At 34.3% G+C, this 17827-nt stretch overlaps 3 protein-coding genes across 3 annotated transcripts in view; all 3 read right to left on the bottom strand.

Annotated features, from left to right (window-relative positions):
• Window positions 1-827, bottom strand: part of LOC106323302 — a 4470-nt gene extending 3643 nt beyond the window's left edge. The window contains exon 1 of the mRNA XM_013761448.1: window positions 8-827. Within this exon, the coding sequence (XP_013616902.1) occupies window positions 8-827 (820 nt within the window). The remainder of the gene's footprint in view (window positions 1-7) is intronic.
• Window positions 828-4128: 3301 nt separating this feature from the next.
• Window positions 4129-7160, bottom strand: LOC106326037 (histone deacetylase HDT2-like). Its single transcript, XM_013764078.1, has 3 exons — window positions 7064-7160; window positions 4782-4852; window positions 4129-4682 (listed from the first exon to the last, which is right to left on the bottom strand). The coding sequence occupies exons 1-3, from the start codon at window positions 7074-7076 to the stop codon at window positions 4278-4280; spliced, it is 489 nt and encodes a 162-aa protein (XP_013619532.1). The 5' UTR covers window positions 7077-7160; the 3' UTR covers window positions 4129-4277.
• A 6430-nt stretch (window positions 7161-13590) lies between these two features.
• On the bottom strand, window positions 13591-15353 carry LOC106327879 (arogenate dehydratase 5, chloroplastic-like). The gene has a single exon (XM_013766176.1). The coding sequence runs from the start codon at window positions 15113-15115 to the stop codon at window positions 13817-13819; it is 1299 nt and encodes a 432-aa protein (XP_013621630.1). The 5' UTR covers window positions 15116-15353; the 3' UTR covers window positions 13591-13816.
• Window positions 15354-17827: the final 2474 nt, after the last annotated feature.

The following is a 17827-nucleotide window of genomic DNA, read 5'->3' as shown; positions in this document are numbered from 1 at the left end:
CTTAAGCCCTTCCAGGAGAACATATCCATTGGTACATTCTTCAAGTGGACCCAGAGAGGTATGGAATGCGTTTCCTGCTCAATATCCTCTGTTAATGGAGACCATTTCGCCATGATAACTGGAACTTCCGCAATGTTCCACATTGCTCTTCGTACAATCCTGTTCCTCGTGACTGGATTACTCACTTTGAACTTCATTGTTGTGGAGTTAATCACGTAAACATCAATCATCTGCGACTTGTCACTTTGCGCCCAAATCTTATTGACAATCGCATGAACCTTGCCTATATGCGGAGCTTTATCCAAAAATCTTCCAATGAGAAAATCTTCCCACAAAGGAGCAGCATCCATGAAAACTTCATCTGGAACACTCACAGATCCCACACCATCTTCCATTTGAATTTCCATTTCATATTTCTTCAAGATATTTTTTCCCTTAACCACGTTAATCCACTCCCCCGTTTTCAGATCCGAATTAATCGGAATAGACTGATTACCTCCTTCCAACGACACTGTCGAAGGCGCTGATAGATTTTGTTTCTGCATCTCCGATCCCGATCCCGTAGATTCCACCGTCACCGAGTTTCTAATCCCCAAACCTTGATCACCCTCTTTCGTAACCACAACCTCCGAGCCTTGAATCCCCTTCATCGGAGACAGTAGACGATCTCGATCCCCCATCGGAGATCTAGATCCTGCTCCGAAACCGTTGAGATCCGTCGTAACCGAGTTTCTAATCACCAAACATTGATCTCCCTCTTTCGTACCCACAACCTCCGAACCTTGAATCCCCCTCACCGGAGACAGTAGACGATCTCGATCCCCCATCGGAGGTCTAGATCCTGCTCCGCGATATTTTCTCGATTCCGTTAAGGTTCGTAGTAATCTTAAAACGAAAGGAGGTCCCATAAGACAGTATCTTCTTCTAGCTTAGAACGTTTCCAACGCACAACGAGTTTCTTTAGGATCACAGAGTTTTCTGCAAATTAAAGTAATTTAAAAGGTTTGCAGAGATGTGAAGGTTAAACAAGATCCATTAGTAGATTTCGTTTCCCTTGCTCTTACCTCTACACAGAAACAGAGTCTACAGATTTTACTACAACTTCGAAAGCGTACGAGGTTATACTTTTTTTTTTTTTTTTTTTTTTTTTTTTTTTTTTTTTTTTTTTTTTTTTTATTTGAGATAAATGTTGGGAAAGTAGGAAAGTTTGGATAAGAGAAGACACTATGAAATTTGTTGAGATTCGAATTGACAATTTTCCCCCTCAATTGATTGGTTGGCAGATAAAAGCCAAGGTACTAACTGGAGTTGTCCAGGTTAGAAGAAACGAAGAAGCAAGGCACATCACGTAGGAATCAGAACATACAAGACTGAAAATGCAGGATTTATGGGTAAAATAGTCATATATGCTTGTTTTTACCCATAAATCCTGCATTTTCAGTCAGTCATAAACTCATAAAAGTACAAATGATCCAGACCAGTTTTTTTTTTTCGCCCAGGGGTAAACTTGAAGTTGTAACAATTGTTAAAAATACAAAAAATGAGTACAAATAATTCAAGTCTTATCCCAGGTCACAAAGCATTGGTATCCAAGACAAAATCTTCCAACTTAAATCAGTCAATTGTAATGAATGACCAATTGGGGGAGAGAGAGAGAGAGAGAGGTGTTCATTATAACATGTTTGCATTGTCTTTTATTGTGCTTAAGAGAGTCCTCATTCATATACGCATACCCTCAAGAAAGTCAGACAACCAATATCAGACAGAATAACACACGCAGCGGAATTAAGAGTTAAAAGTGACTAAAACAAGAGATTGACTTGAGTGGTGGAATGCACCAATACCTTATATCTTTTGCTATCACAGTCTGCCCATCTTCTGCATCCAGATGCCGCAGAACCACTTCCTCCAAACGACCATCATGAAACGCATGTTTAACGGTAACTTAAATATGTCTAGCTAATAGATATCCTCATCGGACTCCATATCCAAGTTCAGCAGTAACATCATCATATCCGTTGTAGTCAGTTCGTCATCGTCTGAATCTTCAAATCCAAAAGGATCATACTCTCCTTCTGACATTATGCTCCCCATCATGTTAAAAAATGTATCCATGTCTGACAAGTTAGAACCAGAGGGACTTGGACGCCTTGGAGGTGGTCTGTGGTATTTCCATGCATATGACCCTGGCTTCACAGTGTGCTTGTAGAAGCAACTTGTTCTTAACTTCATTGGTGTATTCATTCATCTTTATGTAATTTTTTTTTTGTAGGATTTAACTCATTCAAAAACCGACATGCTTCCAATAGCACTCTCGTCCGTGCCTCCTCAGTGTTTGTTGTCATCGCTCGAGTTTGTAGAGATAAAAAGCAGATACGAGGCAGAGTTTGTTTTGATGGAACTAGCAAATTACTTTAATTTGCAGAAAACTCTGTGATCCTAAAGAAACTCGTTGTGCGTTGGAAACGTTCTAAGCTAGAAGAAGATACTGTCTTATGGGACCTCCTTTCGTTGCCGTGGCGATCTTAGCACATGTCGAATCGAAGTTTGTGGACCGCTAAAAAGACTTGTAGTGTAGTATTCCTGGAGATTGGACTTGTTGTTTTGATTGTTGTTGAACTATGTTATCATGTCTTTGTGAGCTTTGGTCATAACAAGAACATGGTTTTGTTGGAAGTTTGGAACTTGTAGCAATAAATTTGAAGGTTCCATTTAACTTTATGGTTAATTATTATAGTCAACATGTTTCATTCAAACGAGTGTTCCAAAAGTCATGAACACTGAGCGAAGTCTCCGCGTAGACTACATCTCCCTCTCTGGACTGGTTCTCCCAAACCACAACCCCTAAAGCCATCAAGTGATACTATTCTGAAGGAGTTGCCTTCTCAAATCAACAGGTGACTCGCAGTTTCTTCCTCTCTCTCTCACAAGTTTCATGGGTTTCCAACTTAAAACCAATTGGCGGTAAGTGGAATAGTCCAAGTCTCTTATATATTATTCAAGTCTCATACATATTTCCAATATGAGATATTCTCTCCAACACCCTCCCTCAAGATAATGGTGCATATAACCATTAATCTCGCAGAATCCATTGTACCTCCTCCGAAACAATGCTTTATTTTTCTAACAATCTCGAAGGAATTGAGCCTTCTTTGGGCCATCAATTCGTGGGACGATCGAGCCACTGTCCAGGCCGGATTAATGGGTTAGGGTGTCGGGTATGCTTTGATACCATGACAAGTTTTGTGGACTTCCAACTTAAAACCAATTGACAATTAGTGGATTGGCTCATGTCCCTTATATATTATTCAAGTCTCATACATATTTCCAACCTGGTATCTTCTCTCCAACACTCTCTCTCTTTTTCCATAAGCGAAACATATAGTTCAAACTGAATGACGGTTACTAAGACAAGGTCAGACACTGAACTAAATAAATCCAACAACCCCTTTAAAGCAAGAGGGGCGATACTTCCGTGGGTTTGTTTACAAACATATGCGCCAATTAGCTACGGCCAGCATCTATCACAAAGCTACCAAAACAGAGTGAAGATATTCAAAACATGGTGGTTAGAAAGATTCTAATGCCCTATCATTTAACATGCATTGTCACTCCCTTTACTAAATATAAAGCTTCAGAATCCATAATCTACTTAAAATAGGTCCTCTTGTGACTCAGTGAGTTCGGATGAATCGTCGTTATTTGCCATGAGAGGTTCAATGTTAACAGGTAACCGTGAAAGTGTGAGTGGCTTTTTGGTGTTTTATGTTCAAAAACATTTTCAGATAATTAATAAATTCTCCCCTATTTATTTCATGTTTTTGTTTTGACCCTAGTAGTTCTATCCATTGTTTTTAAAATGCTTTCTTGTCCAATGTCCTAGAGATTGGACTTGGGTTGTGGTGATTTTGGTTGAATTTTCTATTACTATAGGATTCCAATAAACTGTTTTTATGTAATAGGTGACTAAAAATTGGAATGTGATTCTACCAAAAATTCAGGACACAGGTCCATGGAATCAGTCAGAGATCAAAACCTGTCCAGAGATTTCAGTTTTGTCTTGTGTTGTCAGTTTCCGGTTGGATAACTTGTTTAACGAGATTATAAAGAGCTAAAACATACCAACCACAAGTTTCCTGCCATTAAACTAGATGGCATTATTTTCAACAAACAAGAGTCAATATCAAAGGGCAAAACCTGCCGCAAACAGTTTCAGTTATTATAATCAAAAGGAATAGTTAGGAAGGTGTCACTTTTTCTTCATCCCCAGAATAATCTCACTCATCAGCTGAATCATCCTCGTCCACATCCATCCACAAGGTGCAAACACTCGCTCCTTCAGCAGGCTTGGCAACACTTGAAGCAGCAGCTCCAGCACTTCCATTGGCAGTGATAGTTGAATGGACCATCACTTCCTCCTCTTCTTCTGAGTCAGAAGAAGTGTAGTAATCCTCAGAAGAAGAGGAATCATCATCTTCGTCGAGGTCGGGTGTTTTGTAGCCAGTGAAGTCGACACTCCCCCTCTCCAATGAGTGGGAGAGTTCAAACTCCTTCTCAAAAAACAGATCCAAGTTGATCTGAGGAATCTTCTCCTGAGAAAGATATCCAATCACAAACTTCTTCCCATCAACAGTCACGTCCAAGAGAGCAGTTTCACCCTCCTTCCCATTAAAAATACATGCCTACACATATTTTAAAAAAGGAAAAGTAAGAAACTCTGTAAAGAAAACTAATCATGAATCTTTCAGAACTGTTAATTAATAAGGGTATTTGAAAGCAACCCGTGAAAGGTGGATGAGATAGTCTTCATCAGGTTTCACTTTAAGTGGCTTCCCTGCCTCAACTTTAGCTCCTGTTTACATATACCCAATAATACAATCAATTGTGAGCCCGTTTGCACAGATGAAACACTACTTGTTACTTCCACAACATCTAAGTAAACAGGTTATAACCAGGTCAGTTTGCACAAGAACAAAAACTACTTGTTACCACAAGAACATCAAAACAAAGGTTATAACCTGGACATAAACTTTAAAAGGACAAGCTAAGAGAGTTAATGTGGACGCCGAACATTACATAAACATCTAAACAAACTAAACATGGACATGCATGGTTCAACAGGTTATAAACGAACATAAACTTTAAAAGGACAAAGACGCGTTCGTGGAAAGTGAAGTAATTATTTACAAAGAAATTATTGGTCCTGCCATTTATGATCGATATGGTGAGGACATGATGATGGCCGAGCCAATTGATTTCGTATTCAGGAAAGACGCGTTCAAGACCACATAATCATACGTTGGAGATTTCATAGTTGCTATCCAAAGTGAGATATTGAGATCTAACGGTGAAGGAAGTAATTGGATTACACGTGCTTTGAAAAATTGGGAATCATGTGGTTTCTTTATGATATATGCATTAACAAATAAATAGATACTAGGTTAAGGCAAGAACATTATATATATATATATATATATATATATATATATAAATTATTCTATGTTTTTTACATATTATAAATTAATAAATATATATTAAATAATTAAAATGTCAATAACTATTACATATATAATTAAATTGGTGCCAACATATAAATAAATTTTTTTAATCCAAACAATATTTTTTATATTTGATATGGTATATAATTAAAAATAAATGATATTAACATATATATATATATATATATAGTATATTTTTACATTAATATCTATTGAATGATGCTTTCTACTCATATTTTTTTTTATCATTTGTATTTTTATAGCAAAAAATTTTAAATTGCAAATAACAAAATTTTCATTGTGGGATTAATAGCTTAGTAATTTATAATGTTTTTTAAAATTAGGTTGTCAATATTGGTTCAAAGCTTTTATCAGAAAAAATGTTCGAAATAATTTTCTAAATTTAAATATTTATGAATTTTTATATGCTATATAGTTTAATTTATATATATATACATATATATATATTTTAATATTAATACTTATTAAATGAGTTTGTAATCATTTGTATCTTGTCATAACAAAAAATTTAAACCATGGATTACAAAATTTGAATGTTAAACTTTTAATAGTTTTAGTAATTTATAGTCGTGTTTAAAAATTCAAAACAAAACATATACAGAAAATCTAAATTTTTATTACATGGTCAATATGGTTGTTTAATTTATTTTAATAGTTTGAAATTAAACAAATATGATAAAACATACACTATTTTTTTATTAAATCTTTATTATTTAAAATCATTAATTGTCATATATTTTAGCCATAATAGGCAATTCCGTAATTTTTATTTAAAGAAATAATGAAAAAACAAATTTATGGTTAGTTTAATAAAAAGCTTATTATATATTTAGATGAACCAACTTATTTCTCTAAAAATTATCTTAGTGATGACACGTGGCTACAAAAAATGTTGTAATTCTTCTCAATTAATATATAAGGGATGTGACTACACGGTGGGTCTAGAAAAATTCAATTACTTTCATTAGGATGAATAATTCAGCAATGTATCAAGCGTGAAATCAACAATCAAAGAAGCTAATGGAAAAACAATACTAGTATTTATTAAAGCGAATACCGATCAGATCATTATATACATATGTAAATACATGTATATAAAATTATATAATATATATAATTTTATATATCCATATAAGTTTAATAATATTATTATTCACTAAATTAATTATTTAGTTGTTGATTTTTTTAAAAGTATGTAGCTTTTGTAATTTTTGTAACTAAATAATATTATGTATTTCATATTTTTCTTCTTTTTCTCCTTTTATTTTTTTAAAAATTAAATTATTTTAACGGATCGAATCGGATATCTGATAAATTATCTGGATTTTTCGGATATCTGGAACGTCCAATATCGGAAAGGTTACAGATCGAATCGAATCCAATCGAAAAATCAATTATCCGTGCGGATCGGAGCGGATCACGGATATCCTTAAAATTCAGGATATCCGCTCATTGCCCATCCTTAAAACTAAGTATTGACACATGGTTCAACATGTTACAGTACAAAGTATGAGTTAATAGATGCCGAGATAAGAAAATCTTACCCCAGAATTCCATTGTTGATTGAAGGAGGAAAGAGATTCCCGAGAGATATAGGAGTTTAGGGCTGCGAAATAGAAAATTGCAGTGAGCGAGGCGGCGGAAGAGAAAGAGAGGTTTTGGGGTTATTTATAAGGGAGATGGGTAGGTTTTACAAGTGATTTTCTTTTAGCTGAGTCTCTACGACGCCGTCTGGGGTCCTCAAATTATTGGAATATTGCCTCATTTAAAAAAATTATGGTTTCCGAGAAATTTCACATTTTAGAAAATTAATTACATATATTCATAATTGGAAAAAATAAACTTAACTATTCCAGAGTCAAATATAATAGATTATTCTCATAAAGTAAAGATTATCTTCCTCATTAGAAGAATATAGAGCAGAAGAAAAAAAGATCTTTAGTTTTTATTTTTTTTAAACATATTTTCCATAGATATATTTGTGTTAGATAATACAATATTACAAAAATTCAAAAAAACCCTGGCTACAACCAAAAAGTACAAAAAAGTTTTAACTCAAAAGACAAGAAGATACTCAAGACAAAACAAGAGTCTTTGCAACCAGATTGGAACACTTTGCATGAACTTAAAGCGACAAAACCATGTCTACTTCACCAACCGGTGTATTCCAGAGCCAATGTTGATCTTCTTTCCAGGAGAAGCTGAGGTCTGAGCTACTATCAGGAGAGAGCTAGTGGGAATGGAAGAGAGAAGACGTGACAGAGACAACATTTGAGACTGTGATCTTGCCATTCTATAGCTTCTCTAGACATGACCAAAGTTTGATACCTTTCCCATCTTTATTCCAGTTTTGTTAGGGCATGTTCTTTTGTCCATCCATATGGTACATCTCGATAGAGATGAGAAATATGTTTGTTTAGTGTTGAAATGGACATCATCCACATGAACCATCCAGATGAATTTTAAAATTTTAACGTTAAGTAAGACTCATCCATATGAGTTCAGTTGGTGCATCTGCATCTAGATGAAGATGAACATGTCCAAAATAATAAATGACAATTTACCTTTATTCTAACAAAAATTTATATCCAAGTTCAAAATTTATAGTTTTCTATCAAAATCGTAAAAACACATTTTCGTCTAAAGCACAAAATATGCATTTTCCCGCCAAAAATGTAAAACACATATTTTCCGCCAAAATCGTAAAAACGCATTTTCTCGCCAAAACTGCAAAAACACATTTGCGGCCAAAAAACAAAAGTGCATTTTTCTAACAAAACCGAAAAATACATTTTTTCTCACCAAATTTGTAAACATTTTTTTCCATCAAAACCGCGAAAATACAATTTTCCGACAAAACAACAAAAAATGCCTTTTGTAGCCAATCCGCAAAAACATTTTCCCCACCAAAATCACAAAACGCAGTTTCCTGGTAAAACCAAAACAAAACTGTTTCCCGACGAAACGAATAAAAAAACATTTTCTGCCAAAATCGCAAAATGCATTTTTCTCCAAATTACAAAATGCATTTTTCGCCAAAATCGCAAAAATGCAGTTTGTCGCCAAAACCACATAACACATTTTCCGTCAAAACTGCAAAAATGATTTTTACCGTAAAAATCACAAACATGCACTTTCTTGCCAAAATCGTAAAAATACACTTACATGTCAAAACCGTAAAAATGCATTTTCTCGCAAAAATACACTTTTTCGCCAAAAAAACAAAATTGCATTTCCGACAAAAACTTTTTAAAAAAAATTCCTGTCAAAACCAAAAATATTGTTCCTGTAAAAACCATGAAAATGCACTTTTCTGCCAAAACCGTGAAAACACATTTTTCCGTCAAAACTACACATCGTATTTCCCGCCAATACTGTAAAAATATTTTTCCTGCCAAAATCGTAAAAACGTTTTTCCCTTTATGTTTCTCGCTAAAACCACAAAAATTGTATTTTCTCGCGTAAATCGATAAAATATATTTTCTGATAAAATCGTAAAATTATATTTCCCACAAAAACCATATTGTAAAATAATTATATTTTAGATAATTAATAAAAATTAATATAGTTCAACAAAGATAAAATATGTATATAATACTAAACCCATCTAGATAAAATATAGATGAACAAACAAAAATTAGTTCATTTAGATGATCCATCTAGAAGAACCATCTTGATGGAGAAATGAACAGTCCTAAATAACATCTATATGAATCATTTGGATGAATCATCTAAACGGATCATTTGAATGGAGATGACAGATGAACAAACGAACAACACCTTACTCGACAACCAAGGGAATGGATTGAACTTGATGCGTTATTGTTTGCTCCCTTGATGATTAGTTTTGATGGTTCTGCTCGGTGTTGCTTCCATGCTAGAAAGGAGCTCTTTAGTCCTGATTGCAACTGTAAATGAATAGAAACATATGAACACTAATATGTAATTTTCATAAATATTGTTATGTTTGTGGTTAGATCATCCATTGGTGAGATGAGATTATAGGATCCATCTATCCAAGCAATTAACTAACATTTAAAGTGAGGATAAGAAGCTAAAAAATACAAACCATAAATTTTCTGTCAATAGCCTTTCATATATGATAGTTCAAATTTACCTCTCCCTCCACCCACATATTTTTATTTTAATAATTTTGGTGTGATTCCAAAGGTTTTTAGGCTCAAGGACTAATCACCAAGAGACCCATAGAAATCCGGATTTTCTTATCACTTAAAGCGTCTATAGGTGGCCAAGGGGAATCAAACCCATGGTGGAAGCTCCAGCTGGAACCCCTGCACCCAACATATTACAACACTAATCTTCACCATATAGACTGTGGACGCAAAATTAGAAGATGCAAGGTTGCAAGGAAAGAAGATTGCAACAAACCCTTCATCCTCTAGTTTTCAAAACCACAATTTCCATCATCCACATAATCACTACGTACCAACTTTTTTCTTTGAAACACCACTACGTACCAACTAAACCAATGAAATTAGCAAGTTACAACATACCCATTCTCATTATCTACTTATGAATAGCGCAATAAGACTCTCATTATCTACTTTGATTTACTAAAGTTAAAATGTATATTATATAAAACAAATAATTCGGATTAAGCTTATCGCAAGTCATAATAGTAGTGTTTTCTTATAACACATGAAATATATATTTAAATTAGCCATTACAATAAGTTTAATGTAGCTAGTAGATAAACAAAAAGAAGCAGCAATAGTAAACAACCAATATTAGCTGTGGTTCGTTGCTAGGAGATGCCAAAGGAAGTCCACACCTTGGACTTGGGTTGTTATCTTGGTTGAATCTGTAAGAACAGATTTGTGGCTAGTTTATATGATCTTGTGAAAATATGTTTGTGTGCAAGTATTTAAGTGCATAAAGTAAAGAACACGTAGAAATTTGTTAACATGATTCGTTTTCTACATTTTCAGGACCACGTACAGAATTCATTCGTTAGAGAAAGCTATAACCTTGTGTTCAAAAAAAAAAAAAAAAAAAAGAGAAAGCTATAACCTATAATTGCTATATGACATCCACCACTTTTATTTAGATTTACAATGATTAAATCAACTACTATTCATTGTATATATTTTCCACGAGAATAGTTCTCTATAACAAAACTACCAACAGATCTCTCAACTGTCCGATAGGACGACGTCACAATCCATGTGCGGCCTCAATAAAACCGTTGACACGTCAGTCTTTATGTCATGTCACGTTCTCTCACTGTTTAAACAAGTGCCAAAAATCCTAACACGTCCACGAGTAATTGGGCTTAATTATCTTGAAACTCGGACAGCACAGAACTAGCAAATACTTCTTCACAATCTTCTACTACTATATGATTCTAATATTGTGTGTTTATGTAGTAAGTGACTGAAAATCGGAAGATACCAAAAATGTGATTATGCGTTGTTTTTCTCTACCGAAAAAATCCTGACCAAGCTCCATGGAATCAGTCAGAGATCAAAACATGTCAAGAAATTTAAGTTTTGCCTTATGTTGTCAATGCTCAGAGTTTTAGAATCTTGAATAAACTACCATTGGTCAATTAATAACAACGGTGAGCTACTAATATGAGTTTCTTTCATAAATTTTGTTATCTTTGTGGTTAGATAATTAGTTGGTGAGATTATAAGATTCATCTACCCAAGCATAAAATTGTAATTTGAAGTAAGGATAAAAAGCTAAAAATACCAAACATAAATTTCATGCCATCATCCATTCATATATGATGATACAAATTTACCTTCCCACCCACATATTACAACGATAATGAACATTTTCAACAAAATAAAAGCTGTACCTTATACCGGAATCAAAATAAAAAAAACGAAACCAAATGGTTAACCAAGATATAGACAAGTCGGCAAATCCCAAGTGCATGGCTCATTCACACTCACCAACTACCATAGTGTGATTGATCTCTCTTTCTCCTACCCACCTACCACCCCACTCCACTTCTGATTTTGACATTTGTCTTTTCTTTGTTGAACTTTCGCCATTTGTATTAATTAATCCTTCTGTAATAATATCAATCAACATGATAATGGGGGCATATTATGATATTAATCATCTGTCTGCTATAACTCATAACGAAGGATATATACATGATCAAGTTGGATTCGAAAGTATATATGACTGCGACATGATAATTGAAGTTTACACATAGAGAACCATAACTAGCTCCAAGCCTAAAATTAATACTAAGAACAAAGACAACACACCATTCTAATGATCTGATCTGATCTATCACAAAAATAAAAGCATGATCCTTTTACGGTAAACAGTTTTCGGTCGGTATGTTGAGTTTCTCTTTCCCACCAAACCCTTTTACGTACGGTGAAATGACATAATTATCTTATATCATCGCCATCATATTGGTCCCACAAAAAATATTATTCAATTAACATATAATATGAGTGTTTATGGGTATTATAACATGGGTGTTTATGGAGTATAATCGGCCGCCATGACATGATTCGCATCATCTATATAGCTATCATGGACCCATTAAATGTTCAACTCAGTTCGTGGTCGTCGTCCTGACGTTAGCGGGGATGGAATCGTCCGGATCGCTTGGAATCACCAGGCAAATGCGATTCCAAAAAAAGTAGCAAATGGAATCGCAAGGAGAGCGGACGATTCTGTGTTGGAACCGTGATTTTCGTACGTTGGAGGCGATATAACAAGGGTGCCTTAGTTACTTTTATTTGGGTTTTTATTTCTTGTTCTATTTGTTCGCCAAGAACAACCACAACCTCTCATATATATATATATATATATATATATATATATATATATATATAATTTATAGAAATGAGTGTTAGAAATTTAGAATATTAAATTATAAGAAGCTCATGCAGATAAAAAAAGCAATCGAAGTTCATATTCTTACGTATATGTTTTAGTGATGACAAAAAAATGAAGTATACAATATAGCCAGCTAACTGACATCTACCTGCAATATAAAATATAGCCAGCTAAGTAGTAATGATTTGTAAATAGTATAGATACATACCCATACCCTCAATTGTAATATCGACCTAATTAGTGACGTAGTGGTATATCATTCAAACAATATTAACACTAATATATACTTCCTCGGTACCATTTTAAATGGTGTTTAACCATTTTTATTTTGTTTCATAATAAGTGATGTTCTCACATTTTTAAATAAAATTTAATGTCAATTGAAATTTGCAACCAATTACAAAATACTACATGTTTTTCTTATTGGTTAGAGTGATTTTATTTAATGCAATTTTATGTAACCAAGATAAATCGCATAGAAATTTATATTTTCTTAATTTTTGTGTAAAAATTTTAAACACCACTAAAATGATACGGAGGGAATATATATATACGCCCGACTTCTTGGCAACACTAAGGGAAATTCCTGAAGATAGTTGAGAAATTTATTTTATAGTCAATGAAAATTCATGGAAATTTTTAACTTACAATTTTTTTATGGAAGTTGGTATAGTACACGACCAGATGGAGGTTATACTTTGTTTCAAAGCAAGAAACATCAAAACCAATATTATGTTCACACGTAAATTAGTTTGACATTTGTAAAGTTTAACAACTTGTTTTTAAATCAATTTAATTTAGAATCCTGAAAGCCTTTCTCGTTGTCCTGGTTAGGGCGGGAGCTTTAAAACATGAGACCTTAAAACATAGCTTCAAAGACGATTGTTAATGATACTGCTAAGTCTTTTCTTAAAAATTCTGTTACTGATTTATTACGAAATTCATCCATTCATAATAATACGGTAACATGTATTGGTAATGATATTTTTATTTTGAAAATATGCAAATTAATATTTTTCAATCTGTGTGTATAAATCTAAAATAACAAGTAAAATAAAACGGAGAGAGTACATTATAAGATACTCAATGTTGTAGAAGAAGAATACATTTCTCTGAGATTTAATTACTCTTTAAACGTCTACAAATTTCATATACATGAATATTCCCTTTGATTTATTACTCCTCTTTTTACTAAACAAATCATTAATCTGATTCATTTGATTCCACCTGATACCAAACATTAAAATCAATGGAAAATCATCGCATTTTAGTGGACATGATCAGCAGCAGCAACATACAAAATATTTTTGGTTTGGGTATCATAGGAGAAATAAAATATATTATCCTCCTACTTTCACATGCAAAACGAGTTCTACATTCTACTTTGGTTTCACGTATCTTATAATTCAACGAATATGATATTTTTTTTATCATAAGTTATTATTATAATTTAGACAAATATACGGTCAGGCGTCTTCGCTAGGTAACGTTGACCATGGCGACATATCCATTGGGTAACTTCCCAGCACCCTGAGGAATGACGTGTACTCCTGCACCTCCGATAGCGCGTTCTGCGCACGCGCCTCCGCCATCGACGCTTCGAAATCAACGTAGAAAGTGTACTCGAACTGCTTCGCTGTTCCGACGCCTCCGTCCCCGACGACTCTCACAGGGCAGTTCTGGTGCGGCCGCGACTCGATCTTCGTCAGGCTGATGTTCCGGAACGCGAACGCGGAGAGCACTTTGAAGAGGACGCTGGTTCCTTCGCGCTCCTGAGCGGCGAAGACGATGCTCGTTTTGAAAGGGCGATCCGTGCGAGGGATGATCGGGTCACGCGCCAGCATCAGGAACCGCGTGACGTTCCCCGCGTCGTCCTGGATCCCGTCGGCGAGGATCTGGAGCCCGTAGAGCTCGGCCGCTCTCGCGCTCGCCACAGCCGCCGTGTCGCGGAGGTTGTTCGCCGCGATGTACTCCGCCGCCGCGGCTGTGTCGTGAAACGCCTCGATCGCGGCTTTCGGAGTGAGTTTGTTGAGCGATCCCTCGGTCTGAGCCAGAGCCTGGGGATGCGAGATCACGCGCCTGACGCAATCCGGACGGACTCCGGGGAGAGCGAGGAGGCAGTGGTGGACAGGGATCTGAACCTCTCCGACGATGTGGAGACGGTGGCGGAGGAGGAGATCGTAGTTTCTGTGAATCGAACCGCCGAGAGAGTTCTCAACGGGGAGGACGGCGCGATCCGCGATCCAGAGCTCCACCGCCTGAAACGCGACGTCGAATTGGTCACACGGAATGGCTTCAGACTTAGGGTAAGCTTTTCCGGCGGCGGCTTCGGAATACGCGCCGGGAACTCCTTGATACGCTACACGGAGGGTGGATCCGTGAGACGGCGCCGGCGAGAGATCTGTATTCGTTAACGGCTGAATCAATCCAGGCTTGCCGTTCTGAGTGTTGGACGGAACGAGGCTGAGATTAACGGAGTCGTTGCTGTGGCCGTTAACGGCAGCTACTTGACCGGCTAAGGAACCGGTGATGGAGCTGGAGTTTTCAGCGGAAGCCACTTTGCTTGCTAAGATGGCGCATGAGCTCTGCCAATCAGCTCGGCTCGAGCCAACACCATTAGGGAAGCTAAACGACTCAGACTTGTAGCTGCAACGAACAGACACGCGGTTTCTATTTACGTGAGAGTAACGCGCGATTTTAGCCGTTAGATTCGTTTGAATCATGGGTTTGAGATCACACGAGAAGGTAGGCGAAACAGCTTGCATGATTCTGAGTCGAATTTTGTGAGACGGAAAAAAATTAAGAAATATTAAAACGACTGCGTATTTGAAGTACAGTACAAAGCTAAGCTTGGAGTTCTATTGTTGATAGGAGAACTTGCAAGCTGAGAGATAATGGTGGAGGAGGAAGAGATTATATACTGAGAGAGAGAAGTAGTAGATGGATTTTTCCAAAAGAAAGTCTATGAGGGTAATTCCGTCAAATCATTCACCTACCACATTCATTTGATTTTCCTCGCCAGTATTTTTGTTTTTATTCTTTTTATATTATATAGTTTTATGAGACAATTAGAAGATGTGTAAATATGTCTTTGATTTTTTGTTAGGAAAAATGGTTAATAACCGGTACGTGTTAAAGATCATTCATAATAAAATAATGCGATTTAGGATATGGATAAACGTACATATGTGTCAGTTTTACGATTGTGTTTCATTTCAAATGCTAATGTTCTTTCGAGATTTTCTTATGTTTTCAAGTTTCTTTTTATAGTTATGATTTTTTTTTTATCCTTAACAAAAGTAACTATGAGAATATATTATGGAGGGTCGTGTATTAGTATCAAGCAAGTGAACAAACATGTGGTGGTGTGATCTAGTGGTTTAAAAGATTTTCTTTTCTTCAAGTCTTGAAGAGAACGATCGAGTTTGGTCATATATGTATCCCCAAATAATTTTGTCTTTCTCTATTTGGCCATTGTAGACGATTAGGTACTATTTGATCAGAAAAAAACGATTAGGTACTAAAAGTTATGTGTGTATATGGTGTATGAGTTCTTTCTTTTAGAATAACAATAGTACGAGGAAGCATTTAGCATAATTAGTTATGTTGCTATTCTATACCAAACAAACTATAAATGTTTTTATTAATAATATTACGCTAGGTTAAGACTCGCGCCTTGCGCGGAATAAACATTATATATATATATATAATTTTTATATATTATATATTCTTTTACATATTATGAAATATTAAATATATATTAAACATTAAAAAATATCAGTAACTATTACATATATTATTAAATTGATGCAAACACATCAATAAATTCTATTAATCCGAACAAACACTTCTTTCAATTTTATATGGTCTACAATTAAATTTAAATGAGATTAACATAGATATATAATATATTTTTAATATTGATATTTATTAAATAATTTTGTCTACTCATATTATTTTTTGATCATTTGTATTTTTTATAACAAAAATTTTAAATCAGTGATAGCAAAAAAATTCATTGTGTGATGTTTAATAGTTTAAGTAATTTATACTTTATAAAAATAATTCAATGCAAAGTTAAAATTTAAATATTATGTTGTCAATATTTGTTCAAAGCTATTATCAAAAAATGTTAAAAGAAAATTTAAATATTAAAATATTTATATATTTTATATGGTATATAGTTTAATCTAAACGATATTAATATATATATATATATTTTTAATCTTAATATTTATTAAATGAGACTTAATACTTATATAATTTTGTAATAATTTGTATCTTGTCATAATAAAAAATGTTAAATCATGGTTCATAAATATTTTAATGTGAGACTTTTAACTATTTTAGTAATTTATAGTCGTTTTCAAAAATTCAAAATATAACATATACGGAAAAATCTAAATTTTTATTATATGGTTAATTTGGTTATTTAATTTATTTTAATAAGTTAAAATTGAAAAAAAATAATAGAGGATATACTAATTTTTATCAAATCTTTATTATTTAAAATCATTAAATGTCATATATACTTTAGCCACATTAGGCAATTTCGTAAATTTTATTTATGGAAAGAATGAAAGACATTAATAATTAATTTAAAGTTAATTTAATAAAAAGCTTATTATATATTTAAATGGACCAACATATTTCTCTAGAGATTCTAAAAATCATTGTGGTGATGACACAAGGCTATCTTAAATGTTGTAATGTTTCTCTTTTAATATATAAGGGATGATATTTAAAATGGTTAGAAGGATACTAATCCAAGAAGAAAAAAAAGAAAAACGTAGATTTTGGGATTTTTGGCGCACACAGTATATGGTTTTGACATTATAGAATGAGTGGAAAAAAAATGCACAATGACACTTCGCTGTCGATAAACTCTAGCCACATTCTGGATCTGCCACCGTTCTCCAACAAATCTTTGAGATTTTTCAAGTTTAGATACTTTATTATAACTGTAAGACTTTTTCCTCTTTATTTTTAGGTTTCACATAATTAATATTGGCCTCTAACACAAACACACAATAAGTTAATGGTTAGATGGCTTAACATATGTGGTCAAAAATTGTATAAAAACTTAATTGTTTTCTGAAATTTTTACACCAACAGACACTTTATGAGTTTCCAATTACATTTGAGGATACATTGCACTTGCCACACACATTATGTGTGTCTAAAGACTTTAATACCTTCAAAATCATTATCTCTCTCGTTACCTTCTTTCTCGTTACTTTTTTCGATAATTAATAAGTAGATTTCTTTTAGAAATAAAATCTCACAAACAACAATCTTCTCATCGACAAAATCCCTAATCTTCTTGTCGATAAAATCCCTAACCCCACCAATGGAACCTCTCTCTCTCTATCGTCGATGGAGCCAAATCCCTAACCCCATCAATGAAACCGCGGAGGAGCAAGACGATGAAGCCAAATCCCTAACCCCATCAATGAAACCGCGGAGGAGCAAGAAGG

The sequence above is a fragment of the Brassica oleracea genome, chromosome C2, assembly GCF_000695525.1.
Source record: "Brassica oleracea var. oleracea cultivar TO1000 chromosome C2, BOL, whole genome shotgun sequence".
Taxonomy (NCBI): Eukaryota; Viridiplantae; Streptophyta; class Magnoliopsida; order Brassicales; family Brassicaceae; genus Brassica; species Brassica oleracea.
Note: the sequence above shows the minus strand (reverse complement) of the source record. Positions and strands in the feature narration are given on the sequence as shown.